We start from the raw sequence: 26060 nt of genomic DNA on the forward strand, positions 1-26060 counted from the left end.
TGAAACATAAAAATAACTAAATCAGAAAATTGTTTATTGCGTATTGATACAAAATTATGGGAGTTTAAATTTTGCACTTTGACTCTATTTATTTCTGTTGGAAAAATAATTTTCCAAGTTTTTTGGATACAGCCTATTAGGAGAGTAAACAAGGAAGCCGTATCCTAAATTGTAACTCTGTTTAATGTTGTTTATGGCTTTTATTGGCAAAATTTTTGTACCTTTACAAAATAATTGTAAAAAATATATACAAGATTATCAGTATCATTAAATAAATATAAAAAATGTCAAATGTCAAAAAATAAATGTTAAAAATTGTTGACACAATTTTTTAAACATTTTTTCCATGTTCCTGGTATCTTATCATACTTGAAATTTTTCTCTGGGGCGCGAGTTCTGGCGCAATCTATATTTTTACTTAATTATTCTTGACAACTTAAACCTAAACCTAGAGTAATTTTAAAGTAAAAATTATATTTTGTCAAGGAACTATTTTTTAATGTGCAATGTTTAGTAACTTTTATTTTATCAGGTACTACTTTTTAGTGCGCAGACTTTAGTAGGTAACTTTTATTTTATCAGCTATTGGAGAAACTACCAGTAATAGAAAAAAAAAATGCGTGTAATTAATTAGAATTATGCTACGCGTCTTGTTCGTGTTTAATTTTGATCCTCGTTAAAAATAAAAAAAATGATAATTGTCACTTACCACGACGTTCATTTTTTCAACAGCATTGCAAAAATACAAGTACAAACAATACAAGAAAATAACCACTACAATCCTAAAAAACATCACTATGCTGGAAGGATTATACTTAGTGCTCAAAAAAATGCAATAAACCAAAACAACGATTTGGTAAAATCCGGAGGAGGTTATAAAAAAGTCATTCAACCAATTCAAATTCAAAATAACGGATTTGTACAAAGTGAAAAATTCGTATAATCCGGTGGTTACTGTTTCTCGTTGGTAATTTTTGTTACAAATGTGTGGATCAAACTGAATATATTTCAGTTTATTTTTGTAGAGAACAGAGTTTAGAGAAGATTTGAGTTTGCTTGAGCCATGTTTGAAAATAATGAGCAGTAAATGAACCTCAAAAAATTTAATAAAAGTTGTAGAATAGATTACCATAAGACTCAAGAAAACACTTATACCTACTGGTAGGATACTAGTATTTGAATTAATTGAAGAGTTCAACACAACCGTCGCAGCAAGAGCTACCGTAGTGGACAATAACCAAGTAATCATCACAATAGTCCACATGTAAACCTCTTGTTTCGAAATTTCAAGAGAAATTTTGTAACGATGTAAAATCTTCTGATAAGTGTTCAATAAAATAACCCGTTTTTTGTGTTTCAATATAACGACTGGTTGCACAGAAAGACTGAATACTGTAGCCACCAGATAATGACCAAAGTTTTCATCATCTACCTCTTCACCCAAGTAGAAAACCAACAAAAGATTTGAGATGAATGCAGTGATAAGTAAAATGTACAAAAAAGCAGAAAAGAGACTTTTTTTTAAAGAAAACGTAACTCTGGGTTTTATTGGAAGAGTTGTAGAATGAGGACATTCGAAATTGAAAAACTCGATTCCTGAAAAAAATGTACGACTGTAAAAAAAACGAAAAAGACAAACTACACAGTTTTTGCCAAGCTCAGCCATAACTACGACAAAAATAAAACTTGAAAGCAAATTTCAGATTCAGTAATTATCAATTAAACTGTATTTACTGGTAATTGTTTTTCAGCTTAATGGAGTTTTAATATATATATTTATATCATGAAACTTTACATAGTATTAATATTTTAATGAGATTTTAATTTTGAAAGTAAAAAATAATAATTGAATAACCAAAGTGAGGACTAAAAGTTTTTTAACAAATGGTTTTCTTACCTGTTGTCCCACTACTTCGATGCTACAAATCAAGTAGACAATGGCCATAATGGCCAAAAAGCTCCTCAAATGCAACATAACCATCCCAATGTCCAAAAACTGATCCAACAAAATAATACCCAAATACGTGTTCAAAATCAAAATTGCGACAATTTTCACAGCCCAGATCAAAATCGAAGGGTTTAGAAAAGAATTAATTAATGAGACGTTAAGATTGACCATTGATAAAAATTCAGTCAACTTCTTTAGTCTCCTTCCAAAGCCAAACTCACCACCTGTCAATCTTCGCCTCAGAAGAATTTTTATTTCCCTGTTGACAGCTCTGTATGTCAGTTCAAGAAGCGAAGTGTATTGCGAAACTTGAATCACTAAACCAAACTGTAAAAGCAGACCAACAACTACTAGAAAATTTCGAAAAAATTTCAACTCGAAATCGTCACCCATCACAATAAAATAGGTCAAAAATGGCATCACTGCCAATGTTACAAACCCAAAAAAGTAGCTCTTTCGTCTCAGGATCTTGGCATTTTTGATGTTGATAACTGTTTTGATGCCAAAATTTCTGCATTTTTGGACCAAATAGATGAAATTCTTGTAGTCGGCAATTTTGAACTCGATTTTTATCAAAGATATGAAATACAAAACAGCGCCGTTTGCTGCAAAAACAAAGTCGATGAGAAGTGACAAACACCCAATTTTGTCGTCCCAATGAGTGTAGATCAAACACGGAAACGAAAACAGAAAAACAGAGACAATAATACCAAAAAAATAAGCTGCAAAGAGGTAAAATCTCTGAAATTCGAAAACTGGGGCTAAAATTTTTGGATTGTGATGTTGGCAATCGATGGTGAGAGGGAATGTAAAAAATAAAACTTTAACCAAAGGACGGATTACGCAAATGACGCAGTCACTGCCCGGTGGAGAGGGATTTTGTTCGAAACAACTCATTTTGGGGTTCATCACAAACTAAACATTTCAGTAGAGAGTCAACACTTAAATTAATTAAATCAATTCATTAGTGATTTGTTCAGATTTAAACTTAAAAACTTACCCTTTGTGTCGTGTAACAAGGAAAACAAATCATTTTGTACTCTACAATAATGAAAATCAAGGAAAACAAGAATCTAAACACGAATTATTTTCGAAAAACTCTTTCTTACAATTTAAAGATTTTAACGAATATCTAGTTATATTTGATAACGAGGTACCACTTTTTATTGCGCAGTGTTTTAAATCTTTTATTTCACCAGTAATTGGATAGAAAAACTATCAGTAATAGAAAAAATTGCGTCTAATTAACTAACAATTATACTACTCGGTTCGTTTGTGTTCAATCTTGATTTTCGTTAAAAAACAAAAAATTGATAATTGTCACTTACCACGACGTTCATTTTTTCAACAGCACTGCAAAAATACATATTTTTACTTAAATATTTTTGACAACTTAAACCAAAACCTAGAGTAATTTGAATGTAAAAATTCCACTTTGTCGAGGTACTATTTTTTAGTGTGCAATGTTTAGTAATTTTTATTTTACCAGGTACTACTTTTTAGTGCGCAGTGTTTATTTCACCAGCTACTGGATGAAAAACTACCAGTAATAGAAGAAAATGCGGCTAATTAACGAATAATTATTTTACTCGTTCATGTTCAATTTTGATCTTCGTTAGAAACAAAAAATTGTAAATTGTCACTTACCACGACGTTCATTTTTTCAACAGCCATGCAAAAATATAAGTACACACAATACAAGAAAATAACCACTCCAATCCTAAAAATCATTACTATGCTGGAAGGAATAAACTTAGTGCTCAAAAAAATGCAATAAACTAAAACAACGATTTGGTAAAATCCGGAGGAGGTTATAAAAAAGTCATTCAACCAATTCAAATTCAAAATAACGGATTTGTACAAAGTGAAAAATTCGTATAATCCGGTGGTTACTGTTTCTCGTTGGTAATTTTTGTTACAAATGTGTGGATCAAACTGAATATATTTCAGTTTATTTTTGTAGAGAACAGAGTTTAGAGAAGATTTGAGTTTGCTTGAGCCATGTTTGAAAATAATGAGTAGTAAATAAACCTCAAAAAATTTAATAAAAGTTGTAGAATGGATTACCATAAGACTTAAGAAAATACTTAAACCCACTGGTAGGCTTCTAGTAATTGAACCAATTGAAAATTCGAACTCAACCGTCGCAACAAGAGCTACTGTGGTGGAGAATAACCAAGTAAATATTACAATACACCACATGTAAAACTCTTGTTTAGAAGTTTCAAGAGAGATTCTATAACGATGTAGAATTTTATGATAAGTGTTCAATAAAATAACCCGTTTTTTGTGCTTCAATATAACGACAGGTTGCACAGACAGACTGAATACTGTAGCCACCAGATAATGACCAAAGTCTTCATCATCTACTTCTTCACCCAAGTAGAAAACCAACAAAAGATTTGAGATAAATGCAGCAATAAGCAAGATGTACAAAAAGACGGAAAAAAGACATTTTTTTAAAGAAAACGTAACTATGGGTTCTATTGGAAGAGTTGTAGAATGAGGACATTTGAAATTGAAAAACTCAACTCCTGAAAAAAATGTACAACTGTAAAAAAGACGAAACAAACAAACTACACAGTTTTTGCCAAGCTCGGCCATAACTACGATAGAAATGAAACCTGAAAGCAAATTTCAGATTTCAGTAATTACTGGTTAGTCTGTATTTATCGGTAATTGTTTTTCAGCTTAATGGAGTTTTAATATATATATTTTCTATCTCATCAAACTTTACAAAATTTGGCCATAACATTTTGATGAAATTTTGATTTTGAAAGAATATAATTTAATAGCCAAAGTGAGAATTCAACTTTTTTGATAAATGTTTTCCTTACCTGTTGTCCCACCATCACTTCAATGTTGCAAATTAAGTATACAATGGCCATAATAGCCAAAAAGCTCCTCAAATGCAACATAACCATTCCAGTAGCCAAAAACTGATCAAACAAAATAATACCCAAATACGTGTTCAGAATCAAAATTGCCACAATTTTCACAACCCAGATCAAAATCGAAGGATTTAGAAACGTGTTAATTAATGAGACGTTGAGATTGACCATTGATAAAAATTCAGTCAACTTCTTTAGTCTCCTATCAAAGCCAAACTCACCACCTGTCAATCTTCGCCTCAGAAGAATTTTTATTTCTCTGTTGACAGCTCTGTATGACAGTTCAAGAAGCGAAGTGTATTGCGAAACTTGAAACACTAGACCAAACTGTAAAAGCAGACTAACAACTACTGGAAAATTTCGAAAAAATTTCAACTCGAAATCGTCACCCACCACAATAAAATAGATCAAAAATGGCATCACTGTCACTGTTACAAAACCAAAAAAATAGTTCTTTCGTCTCAGGATTCTGGCATTTTTGGTGTTGATAACTGTTTTGATGCCAAAATTTTTGCATTTTTGGACCAAATATATGAAATTCTGGTAGTCGGCAATTTTGAACTCGATTTTTATCAAAGATATGAAATACAAAATAGCGCCGTTTGCTGCAAAAACAAAGTCGATGAGAAGTGACAAACACCCAATTTTGTCGTCCCAATGAGTGTAGATCAAAGACGGAAACGAAAACAGAAAAACTGAGACAATAACACCGAAAAAATAAGCTACAAAGAGGTAAAATCGCTGAAGTTCGAAAATTGGGGCTGAAATTTTTGGATTGTAATGTTGGCAATCGATGGTGAGAGGGCATGTAAAAAATAAAACTTTGACCAAAGGGCGTATTACGCAAATGACGCAGTCACTGCCCGGTGGAGAGGGATTTTGCTCGAGACAACTCATTTTGGGGTTCATCACAAACTAAACATTTCAGTAGAGTATCAACACTTAAATTAATTAAATCAATTCATTAGTGATTTGTTCAGATTTAAAAACTTACCCTTTGTGTCGTGTAGCAAGGAAAACAAATTCTTTTGTACTCTACAATAATGAAAATCATGGAAAACAAAAATTAAAACACGAATTATTTCCGAAAAAACATTTTTTTTCAATTTGGAGATTTTAGAATAAAACTAAAATAAAATCAAAATTTTATACCTACCTTTTGGGTCAGATTCTTGTCATGTAGCCAGTACATACAAGCTAGAGCAATAGTTGTCGACACTGTCCTGAATTGTAAAATGATAAGTGTAAAAGAGTCCAAAGAATTCGAGTCCAAGAGCGCATAAATATTAAAAATCAGAAAAATGATGCTTGTTAGAAGAAAAACCGCTTGTGTTACTGTAACTACCAGCAAGTCTACTCCTAGAATTTTATTTAAAACGATTAAAAGTCGGGTTAATTTTGCAAAAACTTGTTTTTTCACTATAGCCACTTTTGCAGCTTCTAGAATAGCACCAACAACCAGTAGTTTCCGGAAAAAGTACAAAGACAAACACGTTTGGAGACAACCATTGAGTGCATTAAGCGTAAACCGAAAACGGTTTTCCAAAAACACAATTTGGAACACCATTGATGAAATAAAACCAACTGCTATTGTCCAAAACACCACTCGCCATTTGGCTAAAATCGACTTATTTGTTCTCGACTCTGTGATATCATCTAAACCGTAGAAATTTCGGCAATAAAAAATTTTAGACCATGCAAGCGACTCGTGAAGCAGACACGAAATCTTTACCCGAATTAAAAAACTCAAAATAATCCCACCTGTATTAATTACCAAATCGTTCAAAAAAGTAAGACAAGACGGGGATTTAGTTTCACAAAACTTGGACAAGTCTAAAAGGAAAAAAACTTCAGAAACAAGAAGTAAAATATTGATGACGGATATTAATGATAAAGAAAGTTTCGAAACTTTGTATTTTGGTTCAGAAGAGTGGCGACAAAAACCCATGATAGGGTAGAGAAAACGCAAAGGGCCGAAAATGACACGGTGGTAGCACACAAAGCAATTAGGTCTCAACATAATGCTGGTCTAACTGGTACTAAAATTCTTATTGGTTCAATTATCAAGCTTTCTTCTAAATTAAGTCGCAAGTAATAATAATAAACATTAAGTAAAATTGAATTGATAATAGTAAAAAACGACTCACCTGTGCTTGAAGTTGAGCATCATGTGTAAACAACATAAAAACAAGAGATATAATACTGGAAATAGTCCTAATCTGTTGTAGCAACACAATGACGGTATTGCCCTCGTTGTACTTTACAAGAATATAAATGTTAAAAATCAGGGTGATGGTTGTTGTCAAAATCCAAAAAGAGAACAAATGTTTCACCATTTTTAATATCAACATCAGATTTGAATTAACAACAAGACTATAACGGACAATTCTTGCAAAACTTTTCTCTGATTTAAACAATTTGTGAGTGTTTAATTTAATGGAAATATAAAAAGCTCTAAGAATGGATCCGTGCAACTTTATTCGGTAGCAAAATTCCAGCGGAGTGTAACAATGGAACATTGTACAAAAAACTATAGTATAGTGTCTTAAATTGCACCAAGGAAGATCATCATAAACGAAAAAATACCGCAAAGTTGCCACAATAACTAAAAAAGTGTTGATCATAATAATGGCTTTTTTTCTATAATTGATCAATCTTCTAGTGTCACTTTCGTCGACAACATTTTTTATTCCGAATACTCTGCGATTTTCAATGACTTTGACCCAAGCCTTCATCTCTAGTAACTGTATTTTCAATTGGCTACTAACGATAAGGATCAAAATTGCTGAACTTGAAAGAAATAATTGGTCCGATAAGAGGAGGAGAAAAAGCAATCGGTTTGATTTCCACAATTCGGGCAAATGAAAAGTGCAAGAAAACGCACTAATCAAAATTGGTATTATTGTCAAATGTACGAAAATTGCCAGTGGTTTAGAAAATTTAAACATAGGTTTAACAGAATAGCAACTTTTTGAATGTGGACAATAACCCTTGATTGGGTAAGTAAGTAAAATAAAGTCCCATTTTATACGAAAAATGCACGACATACAGTTACTAACTGGTTTCATGGCTAATAACACCGAAAGACTGACGAGAAATTCGTAATTGAGTTAATGGAGACTCAAACTAATTTACAAGCCTCACATTATGGTAATTACTAAAAAAGTGCTCAAGTATTTAGCTGATTAATAGTTTCATCTATTAGACAAAACACAATTGTCAAAATCAAGGGAAATACTCAGTGGCGGGTCGTCAGAAGAAGCAGAGGAAATAGAAGTTAAAAATAACTTAATTTACTAGAAATTTAAATCATTTTGTCTATTTTTTAGTCGTAAATTACAATTTTTATATAATTTTAACCTTAATAATTTTTTATTTGTTCAAACGTTGATTTTAACTATTAAAAATTGTTAGGTTTCGTTCAGTTTAATAATAAATAAATTTTCTCGACTTTTGTATGACGATAAGTTATATGCAAAAGAAATGGAAGCACTTCATCAAAACTTAAATAATATTTATTCGTATTACAAGGGAGGAAAGTGATTTTTTCTTCCCGAGACTTGTCAAATAAACTAAACACGACTTGTCGAGGGCAGTAACCACCCAGGGAGGAAAAAACACTTTCCTCCAATGTATACATATGATTTTTCCTACAAGCAAGAAAAACTTCAATACTAACAATTTCTCTTAATATCCTAATTTTGCCATCAAATCTAGCAGCATATTTTTCAGTTTCTATGGGGGAGTTAAAATTTCCACCTCTCTGAGAGGTTTTATATATTTTTATTGTAATTTTAACAGATGAGGGAGGTAATTGGCCAGTTTCTTTTCTGAAATTAGGGTGGAAAAACTTACTTTCTCTTAGGGTCATAGAAAAATTAATTATTAATATAGTTTTGCAAATTCCTGGTATATTAAATATGAGTGATTAACTAGAAGCAAAACACAAAAAAAATATTTTTTTCGCCATTTTCAAGTCATGGTGAGGAAACATAATCTAAAACTGTGGTATGATAACTTAAAAAAGTACCAAGAGCAATAGAAAGGCACATTTAAAGTCAAAAACATATGTATGAGTAGCAAATTACATCTCTAGAGTAAATAAAATATAGCCACAATTGTAGATTCGGCCCCGCAAATTGAAATTAATAAATTTAATAAATCGCACAAAAAATTGAAAAATTTTAACTAGGTTAGTCGATTTTTGTATTTTTTTTTTGCTGTTAAAAGTTAGCTTTTTGTGGTCATTTTTTAGTCCTCAAGTATATGACATGTGTATTTTTATTTTTTATATAAAAAAATCTGCCTCTTAATAAAAGACTACGAGCCGCCACTGGAAATATCAAGCAAATAAATAAATCGATAACTTACCGATCCAAAAATCATGCAGTGTTTTGCACACTGAAACTTACCTTTTTTGTAAGATTCAGATCATGAATATAATAAGTCAAAGCACTGGCAGTTATCATCGAAATTGTCCTTGTTTGTATAACACCAAGCGTAAATATATCATAAGAGGAGTAGTCCAACAAAGCGTAAAAGTTAAAAATTAGGTAAATCATCGTTGACAGCAGCCACGAAACCAGAACCAAGGTAAGAAAAGAATTAGCAATCTTGAGATTACGATTGACTGTGATGAAAAAATGAACAAATTTTGATTTACGGTAGAAATTTCTCGTGTTTTCAAGCGTATTTTTAGCATTTTGGAGTAAAACTCCCACGAAAATAATAATCCGAATGAGATCGAAACACATAACAGTTTGCAGAATCGTGCAATATTCCAAGGAGATGGTCCTTAACTCACTCCATGGTAAGTAATCGTAGGAAAATCCAGAGAAATAGTGTGCCGTCATCAAAACCGAACACACGACCATAAAGCTTGTTAAAATTCCGTTTGCCAAAATTAAATTCTTTAAAATTGTATCAGGAACAATTTTCTTGAAACAATAATAATCCCTGTGTTCAAGAACATTAGACCAAGACCTGTTTGCAAGGAGAAAAGATTTGGCAAAAAAACTAATAAAAACACCAAATATCACACCATCTACTATAAATAACAAATCACTGAGGATGATCATACAAACTGAGTTTTTGTTTTCGCAAATCTTGGATAAAGACGGAAAGCAAACTAGAACGGAAAAAAACATGGAAACTGATATTGTAGACAAAATCACTAGTGATAGTTTTGAAATGGTGAAAGAAGGTGTTACCGAGTAGTGAGATCTTGAATGTGGGCAAGAAGTTTTGATGGGATAGAGAAAAACAGGGCTTAGAACAGCACGAGTGAAACAAACAAGACAATTGGGTGACCCCATCATAACTGAATTTTTGGTACAAAAATTGTGTGTGACTAATGTCGTACAATAAAATCTAATGAAATAATCAGTCAAGTCCCAAAAAATGTGATTATTATTGGAAAACTAGAAAAAAAAGTGAAAAAAGCGTTATTATTCTTACCTGTCTTAATAACTGCACATCATGGACATCAACCATTAGAACAAGAGATACAATCGTCGAAATGGTCCTAATTTGTAGCAAAATGACAGCAATGTTGCTATCATTATATCTAATAAGAATATAAATGTTTAAAATCAAATTAATCGTCATAGTTAGAATCCAAACAGGGAAGAAAAAATTAGTAAATTTCATAATTAACTTCATTTTTGTATTGATCACCATGAGAAGACGAGCAAACTTTGAGAAAGTCATAGTCAGAAAAAGTCTGTTTTTGAAAGACATTTCCACAGAGTGTTTCAAAGTCTTCAGAACAGTCCCCAGCATCATCATCCTGTAGCAAAACTCAAAAGCCAAATATCCTTGAAACGACATTGAGAAAACAATGCAAAATAGTCTCAAATAATTGAGAGAGAAATGGTCGTAGTTGAAAACTGAATGTATCGTTGCCGTACAAATGATAAAAATGTTGATAATATGAGAAAACACTTTTCTGTAAAAACGCAATTTCTTGGTTTCACATTCGTCAAAAATTGATCTGAGACCGAAAAATCGCCGAATTCTGATAATCTCAGCCCAAGCATTCAATTCATAAAATTGAGCTTTGAGTTGAAGACAAGTAATAACTCCCAAAATAAAAGAACTAATGATAAAAACATGATCGGCTAGAAATATCAGAAAAAGAAACCGGTCTGTGGTCCATAAAACCGGAAGTTGGATTATGCCAGAAATTGCAGAGATCAAATTTGGGAGTAAAAGCAAAAAAGTCACTATTTGTAAAAACCTGAAAATTGTGAAGTGGGGTTGGGAGGAGTAGTTTTTTGAGTGTGGACAACAGCCCTTAATGGGGTACAAAAAACGAAAAGGGTCCCATTTCACATCAAAAATACACACAACACAATTGTTAATTGCAAGTGTCGGCATGGTGATCACATTAAAACTGACAAGTTTTATTAATTGTTTTCATTTAAGTGAGAGGTTTTCATTTAGTAAAATAGTTGAAACAATAAGACTATAATTAATGAGTAGTAATAAAGCGATCAAATTTGATCAATATAAAATGAATTAATTTTTGCAAGCAAAAAATTTAAAATGATCAGTATAACATAATATTTTGCACAGTAAAAATAATAAATGCTAAGTAAAGCTTGCACAGTATTTTATTGTAATTTGTTCAGTAAAAAAATCCAATTTGTACAGTAAAAATAATAAACGCTCAGTAACTTTAATCAAAATTAAAACAACATAAAATTTAAAATATTTTTAGTCTTGATTACATAACAATGTAAGACCTCTGCGCAAAAATGTTATTTATTATTATAACTTATTTTTATATTACTGAATATTTATTATTATGAGAGGGTGGTATACGTATTAGCAAGGAGCCCTGCGCAAGAATGATTTTAGCAAATGCTGGACACTGTGCACAAGTGGTAATCACTTTAATCAGCCTACGCTACTGATCGTTTGCGACATTATGATCTTGCTCGAAAACATTTTGTTTGTAAATGTGTAAATATTAAATTAATTAGTTTTGCTACATTCATTTATTGAGTTTACTGTGCATTTATTATTTTTCCTGTAAATTTATTATTTCACTGTGCATTTATTATTTTTACTGTGCATTTAATTTGTTCTCACAATTAATCAAGTTAAAGTCTACTTACTTTGGCTTGGAGATTATTTTCCGCAGTTACAAAAAATATGACGATTCTTGAAATCATGTACAGGACTCTACTTTGCACAAGCAGGAAAACCAAATCGTCGAAATTGTTAAATTTGATCAAAATATAGACATTTAGAATCAAGGATGCAATAACTGCAAGACAATATAGAATCAAAATGGTCCTTATGTAAGCCATAAACAAGGTCATGTTGTTGTAAGTTATCCGAAAAAAGTTGTTAAATCTTCGAAGAATTGCTTCAAGTGTCAAAGTTTTGCCATCTCCAAAAATGGGATAAATATTTCTGGTCAAAGCAGTGGAAGCAGTTTGCTTGAAAGTTTCCAGAATGATACCAACAATTCTTACTTTTTGGGACAAATCGAGCGTTATATATGACTGAAAACTGTAACAGACTATTGATAAGATTTTTCTAAATTCGTTCCACGGGAAATTGTCGGTTGAAACATTGAAAATTAAAAATGTGACTGCAACAGACGACACAAAGCTCAGAATCATCATAATTTCCCTGAATCGGAGAAACTTTTTAAGCTTTTGATCGGTCATAATGTCTTTGAAACCGTAGAAATTTCGCTCATGTACTCGTATGAGTTTAGCCCAAGAGTTAAACTCCACCACTTGCTCATTTAAGTGAAATACTTCTAACACACAAATCAGAATGCTGGTTGTTGTGATGATTTGCTCCCCCAGAAAAATCAAACAGTACATTTTGTCGGTTTTGTACACTGTTGGGGGATAAATAAAGTATGTAATCCAGGCGAAAAACCCAATTAGAGCAAAAAAAACATTGAAAATGAGGATTCGCCAAGAAACTTCATACTCAGCTCGTATCGAGGGTTGCGAAGAATGAGGACAGTTACTTTTGAGTGGAAAAAAGAAGCGAAAAATGTCATAACGAGACTCTAAAAGACACACAAAGCAATTGTTGACTTTTGGAGTTGTTGAATAGTGCATTGTTGAACCACTAATGTCAAACCTTGATGAGGCAAGTAATTATAATGAAGACAAATGTTTTAATTAATTTTTGTCTAATAAGCAATAACAATAAGTGGTAAAACTTACCTTACACTGAAGACCAATTTCGACTAGAAAATAGTCAAAACAATGATAAGATCAGTTTGAATTGAATGGAACAAATTGTCTGAATATTGAAAAGTACCTACCAAAAAAGTGGACAAAATTTTTGTATTTGAGTCTAAAAGTCAAAAGCAAAACTCACCTTTCTTGAAAGATTATCCTCACCGTTCAAATACATAATGCACAGTTCCATTATTGTGATAAAAGTCCTTAATTGAAGCAAGCCCAAGACATAGGGATCGTAATCAGAATACTTCATCCAAATATAAATATTGAAAATTAAAGAAATGACACTCGTTAAGTTCCAAGTAATAAAGCCTGTGGTGCTATATTCTGACATTATTTTTACATTAGTGCTCGTCAAATCAATCAATTTGCTACACAAAGCAAAAGTACTAGAATTTTTCCTATGTAGAGTACTTCTCAGCGAAATTTCTAAACTTCCAAGTACGGCCCCGATAAACCTAATTCTGTGAATCATTTCCAAAACACCATAACTTTCAACAGCACTACACCCAGCAATGATTAGTCTGCGAAAGTAGTACCAAGGGACCAAATCAGTGTTGTATTTGTAATGAAGAGCAGTACCAATAAATAGTCCAAAAATTGTCATCAAGACTTCAAAATTTCTCTTAATTTTAATTGATTTTAGTTTTTTTGGAATCAAAATTTGTTGCATTTTGTCAAAAACTAACACCCAGATACTAAGTTCTTTCCATTGAGTGTTTGAGTTAAAAGGGATTGAAAACACTAAAAGTATAGTACCGATCATGAAAAATTGATCGGCGATGAATATAAGACAGAGTGAGTCTTCATTGGCGCAAATAATTTTTAAATGTGACCATTGCAACATCATAAAACCGAACCCAATTAAAGCAAAAATAATGTAAATGACCATAACTAGTTTCAAAATTTTGAATTGTGGTTCCGGAGATTTGAAAAATCGTGAATGTGGGCAATAGCCCCTAACTGGGTAGAGAAGTCGTGGTAGGTCGCATTTTGCTTCGAAAACACACACAACACAGGCGGACATTTTTACTAAACTACTACAATTTTAGCCTTAATTAGTTAATAAAACTTACCTTCTTGTTTACCGATTCCTCCGCAATGACTAATAGGACAATTATTTCTAATATTGTGGCCACTGTTCTCGTTTCCAGAGTACTCAAATTACACAAATTGTAATCGTACAATTTTATCGTAACATAGATATTAAAAATTAAACCAATTGTTGATTGGGCAATCCATACGGAAATCACAAGAGACATATAATTCATTGTGAGTTTAACATTACAATTAATCACATGAATCAATCTAATGTAGTTTCTGAGACGAGAGTTTGATAAAGTTTCAGAAAAAAGCGATTTTTTGAAAGCATCTAGCACAAACTGAATATTGCTCATTCTTGTGATAAGTTCCAAAATAGCTAACCATTGAAACGAGTAACAGACAAAAATAAAAAATTTTCGAATAGTATTGCCAGAAAAGTGGTCGTAAGGAAAATAGAAATAAAGCCATCCTAAACAAGAGTTCACAAAAGCGATAAACACAAACGCTGCAGCTTTACGAAATTTGATCCTTTGGATATCCCCGGAATGTAAAATTTTTCCCAGACTGTATATTTCCGGATTTTCAAAAATGTACGACCAGCAGTTCAATTCCAATTGATGTATTTTTAACTTTGAGAACATAGCGTAGGTCAAAATGATAGAAACGAAAAGATAAAATGTATCAAGACAAAAAAGCAAACACAGAAAATTGTCACTGAGGCAAACCAGTGGCAAATTTAATAAATAAGAGAAAAGGGGAACAAGAAAAAGACCTGTCACAAAGATGTTAAAAATAAAAATTTTCTTATCAAATTTGAAAATGGGTTTGAGAGAAAAATTCGATTTGGAGTGTTGACAATAACCTTGAATCGGATAAGTTTTTTGAAAAATATTGTAAGTTGCTCGTGTAAAACACACAAGACACGTGCTATTCTCACCCATAGCTCACAAACTAACCATTTCGTGGAAATGGAAACACAGTCAATAAGTAAAATGTTCATTAATTAATTGGTTTATGTTTGCTTTCGTAACAAATTAACTCATTTTGAGATTAAGATAATAAAAATTAACTGGTAGGTACTCACCTTACGATTCCACTTTAATTCAACGTTGTGCAAAAGTAACAAAATTCCAAAACCGATTAGTCCTGCCCTGACATAAACCGTAGTTAAAGTTGCCCAATTTCCATCATGGTGTTTGATTAAAATGTAGATATTTAAAATCAAAGAAATGATGGAAGTGAGAATCCAAACTAAGCAAGTGTAAGGCAAATGCTTCATTATCAAAAAAACGTTCTGGTTGACAATATCGATAAGTTCTTGACATTTCTTCAAATAATCTTTTCTCCCAATTAAATTACTCTTTAAGCTTAATTTCAACAAATTTTCCAGAGCTTCCAATAAAAAACCAACAAATCTAACACTTTGTAAAGCTTGAAACAGACAGAAAGATTGCACGGCGTAAAATTGAACAAATAGTACACTTCTCAACCACAACAGTGGCAAATCATCATTAAATAAACAATAATTTTGTACACCAATAATACTCATTACAATTATGTGAAATGCAAAATTTTCGTCTCTCTTCCGTTTCAGTTTCCTGAAAATTTCCCCAGACGTTATTTCTTTAACATAAAATTGCTTCCTTTTTTCGAAAAGTGACAATAACAGTTCTCGTTCCCGTTTAACAATTTTTACATTTTTCAAATAAATTAAACTGATAATAACACTGGTCAAACCAAACACCTGACCTGCTCGATAGAGCAAGCAAAAAAACATGTCATTTTCACAAAGATCGGGCGATAAGTAACAAAAAATAATTATAGAAACAAACAAAGATATTGTGTAGAAGCAGGCATTCAAAAACCACCATTTAGAAATTGCAAAATGCGGTTTTGTAACACTTGGTTTGAGGTGTTGGCAGTGACCCTTGATTAAGTAGAAATATTCGAAAAAGTTGTATTTTGTGCGAAAAAGGCAAATTAAACAATTGGGGTTTGGAGTCGCCATCGTGGCAAAAGCAACACTAAGCTTTTACTTTTATTGATAATTACTTATTTTGCCTTTCATTAGATAATGAACAATTTATTACGTTACCTTTTTGTTGATACTTTGCTCGACATCAGCTGTGGTAAATATGTTACCACAAATTGTAGCAACTGACCTCATTTCCAGTGTGGTCAAAGCCAAACTATCTACATCAAAATATTTAAGCGAGATGTAGATATTCATAATTAGCGAAATAATCGAAGCCAGGTTGAAAATAACACAAGCGAGGAATAAATAATTCATGAGAAGAGCAAGATTCAAGTTTAGGGCACCTATCAAATTTCGGTATTTTTTCAAAACAATTTGCAATCCGATTAGTTTAGTTCGAACGTGTAATTTGTCGGTCAAAGTGGCTTTGATTGAATTTTCCAAAGCTTGCAAGACATCCCCAGCCATTTTGACCCTCTGGTGGGCATCAAAAGTGCCATAACACAAGAGCAGAAAACAATTCACTACAACCGATTTTCGCACAAAACTCCACGGCAAGTTGTCGTAAGAAAAACAAAAAATGAACACTGACATGAAAAAGCACACCAAGAAAAATATAGCAAAGATTGTATTTTGCCAAAATTGAATCTTCCTGACTTGTTGTTTGGTGTAGATTTGAGACAAGTTAAACAAGTGACAATTTTCGAACAAAAACAACCACGCTTTCATTTCTTTTTTGTAAGTTTTGATGTAAAGGAAATCGTTGAAAAATAGTACCATTGTGCTGTAGCAAAAAAACTGGTCCGAGATGAAAATCATACAAAGGGACTTTTCATTTTTGCAGATTTCGGGCAAAGAAAGGGTTTGGAGGATCAGGACGAAAACTTGCGGCAAAATCAACGACAAGCACACAAAAAAACGCATTTTTGAAATTTTGTAGAGACATTGGGGCGAGTAATTACTTCGGGAGTGTTTGCAATAGCCCTGAACTGGAAATAATTTCTGGATGAAGTTGTAGTTCAAATGGAGGAGACACACGAAACAAAATTGGGATGATGGTTTCATCGTTTTCTAAATTGTACTGAATTTGGTAAAGTTGTTCGATTTATTTGTAATCAGTTTCACGATTTGGTTTATTTGTGTGTCATTAAGTAGTCATTTACTTGGCAAACATTTAAACGACTTACCTTTTGGTTGATGTTTTTCTCTACTTGGACTGTGACGATTAAATTACTGGAAATTGTAGCAACTGTTCTTATTCCAAGCGTTGTAACAGCCAGTGTGTTGTAATCGACGAATTTAAACGAAGTGTAAATGTTCATAATCAAGGAAACGATTGAAACTGTTAGAAAAAGAATACTACTCAGAGTAAGATATTTCATAGATAGATTAAAATTTAAATTGAGGACACTGATCAAATTGCCGTACTTTTTCAACGATTTGATCATATTAATCTGAAATGATAAACGTTTCGTCATTGTATCAATGAGAACAGTTTCCAAATTTTGCAAAAAAACACCAACAATTTTAACCCTTTGTAGGCCATCGAAAGTGCCATAACACATCAACATGAAACAGTAAAGCACACTCAATTTTCGAACAAAATTCCAAGATAAATTATCATAAGGGAAACAGAAAGAAAACACTCCCATGATAAGTCCAATAAAGAGAAAAATTAAAAAAATTATATTTCGACGAGATTTCACATTTTGCAAGTCCTTGCCTAAGCAGATTTTGGACAAATAAAACAAATGGCTATTTTCAAAAATACACAACCAACCATTAATTTCTTTTTCATAATTTTTTTTATTTAAACAAGTGCTTAAAGCGATTGAAATGGTTCCGTAGCAGAAAAACTGGTCAGCGACCAAAATCACACAAAGTGATTGGTCTTTTTGACAGATTTCAGGTAAAAAAAATGTCTGAAAACATAAAACACATATTTGGAAAGTTAAGAAAAAAATGGAAATCAAGAATTGTAATTTTGATGTTTTGTAAAATCCGGGACCTGAATGGTTATTCCTGGTGTGTTTGCAGTAACCTTGCACTGGGAAAATCCGTTGAAAAATGTTATAATTTAAATAGAAAAGACCCACGAAACATAAATGAGATGGTGCTTTCATGGTTTTCAAAACGGTACTGAATTTAAGTGAATTAATTCATTTATCAAAATTGTATGTATTAATAGGAAATGAGACAATTATGTTATTAATTAACGTCATAAAGGATAATTCATTATTATTGTTACTTTGAAATTAAATTTTTTCTAAGTGTTGTAACATAAAACTTACCTTTTGGTTCCATCTTGACTCAACACTGTGCAAAAGTAGCAAAATCCCAAAAATTATCAAGCCTGACCTGACATAAGTTATGCTCAAAATTGCCCAATTATGATCAGAAATGTTTGATAAAAGTATAAATATTAAGAATTAACGATGCTATAGATGTCAGAATCCAAATTAGACAAGTGAAGGGTAAATGTTTCATTACCAAAAAATATTATGATTGATAATATTGATAAGTTCTTGACACTTTTGAAAAAAATCTCTCCTGGCAATTAATTTGTTACACAAACTAGTTTTTAATGAATTTTCCAAAGCTTCCAACAAAAAACCCACAAATCTGACACTTTGGAGACAATAAAACAAATAAAATGATTGGATTCCATAATATTCGGCTATCATGCTATTGTTATAGCAAAAAGTTGGTCAGAAATGAAGACCAAGCAAAGAAATTTGTCTTGTACACATATTTCAGACAAGCGAAAAAAATATAGAGTTAAAGGAAATATCAAAATAAGTGAAAGTATCAAATTATTTGAAACCCAAAATTTTGAGATTGTGTAGTAAGGTTTTGTGACACTTCCCAATCCCAATCCCAATGTTTGATAAAAGTATAAATATTAAGAATTAACGATGCTATAGAAATCAGAATCCAAATTAGACAAGTGAAGGGTAAATGTTTCATTACCAAAAAAATATGATTGATAATATTGATAAGTTCTTGACACTTTTTAAAAAAATCTCTCCTGGCAATTAATTTGTTACACAAACTAATTTTTAATGAATTTTCCAAAGCTTTCAACAAAAAACCCACAAATCTGACACTTTGGAGACAATAAAACAAATAAAATGATTGGATTCCGTAATATTTTGCTATCAAAAAGATTCTAAAATATTTTGGAAAAAAATTGTTATAATCAATATTGAAAGTTTGAATCGACACTAAAATCATCATTGTTATATGTGCCACAAACGTAAAATCTCTCGTATGTTTCAATTTTGCAAAAATCTCTCCTTTGACAAGTTTTTTAACATAGAATTGTTTCCTGTTTTCAAAAATATTCAACCACAAGTTTCGCTCGTTCTTTGCACTTGCGATATATTGTCAAGAGGATAAAAAACACTGTGATGTTTGTTATAGCAAAAAGTTGGTTAGAAATGAAGACCAAGCAAAGAAATTTGTCTTGTACACATATTTCAGACAAGCGAAAAAAATACAGAGTTTAAGGAAATATCAAAATAAGTGAAAATATCAAATTATTTAAAACCCAAAATTTTGAGATTGTGTAGTAAGGTTTTGTGACACTTGGTTTGTTGTGTGGGCAGTGACCCTTAACTGGGATAAAAATCTCAAAAAGAACATATTTTGAGCGGAAAAGACAAACTAAACAACTGGGGGACGTGGCCATTACTGAGGCACTTGTAACACTAATACCTTTCAGCGTTATTGATAATATTGATAATGACTTATCAAGCAATTACGTGATTAAACTCACCTTTCGATTGATGGTTTTTTCGACTTCAGCTGCGATAAATAAATTACTCCAAATTGTGGCAACTGTTCTCAATTCAAGCGTCCCCAAAGCAAGTGCGTTCAAGTCAAAATACTTGATCAAAATGTAAATGTTCACAATTAAGGCAATAATTGAAGACAGCATAAAAATAATACTAGTTGGTACATAATATTTCATTAGAAGGGCCATATTCATGTTCAAGACGCGAATCAAATTTTGATATTTTTTCAAAACAATTTCAAGATTAATTAAATCGGGATGTGATAATTTCTTCGTAAAACTTGCTCTAATGTCCTTATCAAAACTTCGTAAAATAAACCCAATTATCTTGACTCTTTGTACAGCATCAAAAACTCCACTACTTTTGATTATGAAACAAAACACAAGTGAGTATTTTCGTAAAAAATTCCAGGGCAAGTTATCATACGGAAAACCGAACACGAACATTCCCATAATGACACTTATTGAATTAATGCCGAGAAAATAAACACATCGGCGCAATTTCACAGGTCTGAAATCCGTTTCAGGGATTATTTCAGGTAAATTAAACTCATGAGAATTTTCAAAAATGTAAAGCCAACCATTCATTTCATTTTCGTAAACTTTGAGGTGAATCAAAGCATTAAACATCAAGATAAAACTCCCCAAACAAAATGCTTGATCAGAAATAAAAATCAAGCAAAGCGAATACTCACTTTGACAAATCTTAGGTAGTTCAAAAATTTGGAATATTAAAACAAGTAATTGTGGGATTATAGTTAACACAGAGAAGAAACAACGAATTTTACAAATTTTGTAATACCCACATCCTGAATATTTGCTTTTCAAGTGTTTGCAATAACCCTGAACCGGAAAAAGCCGTTGAAACAAATTATAATTTAAGAATAAAAGACACACGAAACAAAAATTACTTGTTGCTGTCATGGTTTTAAAAGAGATACTAAGTGAAACAAGTACCTAATTCCATTAGCCACATTGAGATAATTGAGATAATTGGAAATGAAGAGTTATTGATTGGCAAATACAGGGTGTTTAATACTCACCTTGCAATTAATTTTTGTTTCCACTTGCACCAACAAAACCAAAATTGACACAATTATAACCCAAGTCCTTAAATGGAGCACAATTAGTGTGGGCAAGGTCTGATCATGGTACTTGATAATGATAAAAATATGCAGAATTAGAGTAGCTACTGATGCTATAAGCCAAATCAACGAAACTTTCGACAGATATAACATTGTCAAAGCAATGTTTTTATTGATAAAGTCGACAAACTTCATGCTTCTTTGTAAGAAATTGTTAACGGATTTTGAAACACTTACTGACTCTTCCAAGACTTCTAACCAAACACCCAGTACATAAATTTTTTGTAGCAACTCAAATAAACAAAAACACTGCACGAGGTAACAGAGAATAACACGGATTTGTCTCAGAATACCCAAAACGGAGTTTTCTTCAAAGAAACAGTTGTGCAAAAATGCCATTAAAATTATGAAAATTACTATTACAAGAAACACGACATGTCGTCTAAATCTCAAACATTTGATTTTTTGTAATGCGACGATGTCGTCCAAATTGAAATGTTTGGTCTTTTCGAAGAAATACAACCAGGAGTTTAATTCATTCTTGTAGGTCTGAACATGAGTAATAGTGATCAGAACCAAAGCTATACTCGAGCTACCAAAACAATACTCTGCAATGGTCATTAGACAAAGTTTTTGGTTTTTATGACATGTCTTTGGTAAATAAAGAAGATCAGATGATAACGATAAAATTAGGAAAAGCGTTAGAAAATAAATAAGGACAACATTTGTCCTAGAAATAGCAAAAATCGGGTTTTTGACAGTTTTGGGGTAGATATGTTTGCACAAACCCTTGACTGGTGAGAAAACCTGGAAAAGAATGAATCTGGAATGAAGAAGACACACAAAGCAAATTTGGAAATTTGATGGTTTAAGGGGAGACACAAGCATATTTTTCACTACTCACTCAACGCAGAGAAACTGTAATGCTTTGTAAACACTTTATCTAATAACATCTTTTAATTAAGTAAATGCACTCAAATTACATACAAGTTGGTGATGAACTACTCATTTATCTTGAATTTCTAATTATTACAGGGAGAATAAAATTACTTCTGTTTTTGACACAGCAATCCAGCTTATTGGAAACAAACAGTTCAAAAATTTAGGGGAAAAAATAAAATACCAATTCGAGATAAAAAAAACTAGTATTTTTTGCAAATAACGAAAAAAATATACCAAAACTATACCAGTAACTTGCGTTTTGAAAGAAAGTATTAAAAATATTCATTTTTATTAAAAAAATACCGTCTGAGGAAGAAACAAACAATTCCAAACCGTTGTCCAAAAGATAATTGTTTCATACAACTAAATAATTTAGTTTGTTGTAAAATAAAAACAATTAAAGCAATATGTTATTATTATTAATAATTAAATTACTCACCACTCGATGAAGGTGTTGAGCAAAAAACATCGAATAAACCACAGCAACTTGAAAAATAAAAACATCGATGCAACACTATAAAAAAATGTGCTACAAAATTAAAAGAAAGAGGAGATATTTGGTGAAAAAGCTTATATTCTTGTGGATTGCCATTAGAAATTTCTTGTAACTTTTCAAGCATTTGACTAGAGTTAAATCTGGTTCATTTATCTTGTTTTAACGAATGTTTAATTTCATCTTTTAAAGTTTCTGTCAAAACAAGAATAAGTTTCATTTTCTGACAAGTGTCGTATAGCAAATGCGACTGAAACAGTGCAGCACATTTCTGGCATAATTAAATTCAAATTTATCAAATGATAAAAATACACGAGGTAGATTGACAATAATAAGGTTTACTACAGCTCCAATTACAGCACTAGTGTTACACATTTCTCAAATTTTTGTTTTTGGGTAAACAAAACCTTTTCAAATTTTTCCCTATCTTAACCTAAGCACTCATCTCTTTTAATCTGGTGTTCAAAGTTAGCAAATTGATCAGAAACGACAACCAACCAATAATTGAAAACATTTGGTCTTCAATCAAAATGATGCAAAATCGTTCAATTTTTGTACAAAATGAAAAAATTAGAATATGAGTGGCCACTGCAAAAATTGATAATACTGTGAAAGTACCATAAATTACTAAATGATATTTTGAAACTATGAAGAGTGCTCACAATAAATGTTAATTTGCGAAAACACGTAAAAATATAGTATTTTAGGTCTCAAAGGAAAAATCGGCGTCTTCAAGTGGCCTTTACTCAAAATTTTACTCAAACTAAATAAAAGTGCTAATACTGGTAATAAAACATAATTGTGAATTACTTACGTGTTTTTCGTGCTGTTGGAGATGGTATAGCAGTATTATCACACCCATAATGATAACAAATGTTCTCACTTGAAACACTCCAAATATGGCGGTTGTTATCATCAAATAGAAATTGATAATTAAAATAATGACGCTGATGAAGAGCCAAATGATAATAACAGGGTTCAAAACGTCGTTGATGATTTTAAAATTGCGGTTGAAGACCAACCAAAATTTTGTGTAATCTCTGATTGAAGGTTCCAAATTGGTATCAGTTTCTAATCTTTGTTGAAATTTCCTCTTAATTGATTTCTTCAAACTATTGGTGATGTAGACCAGAAAAAGCGACTTTTGCGAAAACTGGAACGCGATGTTACACTGAACCAACTCGCTCACGAAAATCGAACCCCTCCTTGTATAATCCAGAGGAGTCATATCAGTCATCCAAAACTGGACCCCAATGAAAAACACAATCGCCGCCGCCAAAACCCCAATCAATATAAAATTCCTCTTCATGAGATTTTTCGTACAATGGACACAAATCACGTTTTCCATCTTAAAACAGTGCCGATTTTCGATCAAGTGCGCCCAAGCGTTCAAATTCTCGAGTCTTGTGTTGATTTGGAGAAGAAAAAAAAACATGCAGAGCAATCCATTGAGGGAAAAAATCTGGTCACCCCAAAAGTGCAAACACATAATCTTGTTTTTGACTTTTGAGCATTCCTCAATCACCACATTGGAGTAGGAAAAGTTCGCTGCGGCGTAGAGGAACAGGAGGATCCAGTCAAAAATTTGGCTCACTTTTGCAATTGCGAAATATTGGGTTTGGGAGAATCGGCGTTTGGAGTGGGGGCAAAAACCGACAATTGGGGTGACATAATGACCGATAAGAAGGGTGTAAGTGAGGACACACACGGCGCAGTTTTTGACTTGGTAGCTCTTCTGAAGGGTGATTTTTTTCAACCACGTTTTGATTTTAGACATTTTGGTGTGACTATCGGAGTGAAACTAACTGTTTTGCAGGGTAAAAAGTTACAAGGAGGTGTCGGGGGAGTCTTAATTGATTGGTCTGAAATAGACAAAGCTTTTAACAAAATTCAAAGAAGTGTTAATTATGATCGATTAGGGTCAATAACTTTTTTCTTTAATGAATTCTAGTGAAAACAAAAATAGATGCGTATCAAGTGTGATGAATATGTACATGCAATGGTTGAGGTACGCAGATTTGAAAGTGTTTAGTACTGGAACCTAAATTTGAAATCTAATCTTCCAATTACGATTTTCTCTTCACAGCCCAAAAACATCTGTCGAAAAATTTTAGAACATGAAAGGTTCTTCAGAATTTCACATGTCGCCTCGTAAACGTTCCAATTTGCATATCCATAACCAACAAACAAAGAAATTTAATATAATTGATCTATTTAAACTTCTTGTCACTGTCAACGCACTTATTCTGCTCCGTTGCTCTCGCTAATTGCTCTCCTTCATGCATAAAACTACAAGAAATATTAACTAAGTACCTTATTTATCCTGTGCGATGACTAAATTGGCCGTAACTGTTTGTGGAAATCGATCCACGAATCACTCTCACTTTTATTCGAGTGCCAAAGAAAAATCGTTGATGGGTCATTACCACCGTTAGAAATTTTTCTAATAAGAGCCTATTATTAATTGTGATAAGCAACAATTACTGAAAAATAAAATCCAGAGAAAGTGCCAACCGCAACAAAGAATCAGATTTAAGAAAAATTCGTATCGAGATTATTGACACTTTCCCGTTCGCTTTCCCGTTTTCAAAAAATCGTTTTTTCGCAGATGACCCAAATTTGTGTCCTTGATAGGGTAATGCCGGACGTAATCTTCCGTAAAATAACGGAACTTTCTAAGATGGACAATTATGTGGGATGGAACAATGCAAAATAGATTTTTAATGAACTTGATGTTAGATCATTGTGCGCTTTTCGTTTACTTTGTTTTTGCGTTTAACCCCACTTTTGCGCACGCAAAATTATAAATACTTCTTCAAGCCGTTGTTGGACGTTTCTCGAACAGAGATCTGAGTTTCAGTGCGCAAGAGTTTTTTAAACGACGGTCCAGAATGGTGCATCTCAAGGTAAGTGCTCGAATTAAACGACAGAATTTTTTTGGAAAATATTAGTAATAAACAAAAACAATTAAATAATTTTTGTATTTTATAGAAACAAATAAAACACTTTAATAGAAAAAACTAAAGTTTTAAGTTTAAATATTTTCAAATTAGTTCTTCTCAACAATTTAAAGCAACGATAAAAAATATTTTAAATTTTTATAGTACTTTTACTCGCACACAAACACCGCTCTGTAAAATAGTGGTCAGTTTTATTATCCTGTCATTGCTAATCGTATCAGAAGGACATTGCAATAGAGCGTAAAAGAGAACCAAAGATTAGCAATACTTTTTTATTAATTAATTTTTCTTATATTTTGGAAAATTTAAATTTTTTGAACTAAATTCAAGTTTAAGTTCAATGTCAAGTTCAAGTGCTAAGTTTTAATGTGTTACTTGATAATTATTGTATAATGTGCTTAATTCTATTATTTGCGCTTTTTACTTTTTATAAGGTAATTTTTAATTTTATAGTAATTTTTTAATACAAATAAAACACATTAAAGCAACAAAAAAAATATTTTGAATTTTGATAAAAGGTACTTTTACTCGTATACCGCTCTGTAAAATAGTGGTTAGTTTGTCCTGTCATCACTGCCCGTATCAGAAAAATAGTTCAAACAACAATTGCAATAAAGCGTAGAAAAATTAATAAATAATTAAGTACATTTTTTATTTAAGTTTTTTACTTTTTAAAAAACATTAACAATTAATTTAACTAAATTAAA

General features: G+C 31.8%; 2 protein-coding genes across 2 annotated transcripts in view; one reads left to right on the forward strand and one right to left on the reverse strand.

Annotated features, from left to right (window-relative positions):
- LOC123014891 overlaps positions 1 to 26060 on the reverse strand; it is a 34719-nt gene that overhangs the window by 6603 nt on the left and 2056 nt on the right. The gene's annotated exons all lie outside the window — the stretch shown is intronic.
- The window catches only part of LOC123014893 (histidine-rich glycoprotein-like), a 3187-nt gene continuing 2336 nt past the window's right edge, over positions 25210 to 26060 (forward strand). The window contains exon 1 of the mRNA XM_044414192.1: positions 25210 to 25299. Within this exon, the coding sequence (XP_044270127.1) occupies positions 25285 to 25299 (15 nt within the window). The 5' untranslated portion in view covers positions 25210 to 25284. The remainder of the gene's footprint in view (positions 25300 to 26060) is intronic.

Source organism: Tribolium madens, unplaced genomic scaffold (assembly GCF_015345945.1).
Source record: "Tribolium madens isolate multiple individuals breed KSU strain unplaced genomic scaffold, Tmad_KSU_1.1 Scaffold_97;HRSCAF=244;Tcas5.2_LG3a, whole genome shotgun sequence".
NCBI classification, from domain to species: Eukaryota; Metazoa; Arthropoda; class Insecta; order Coleoptera; family Tenebrionidae; genus Tribolium; species Tribolium madens.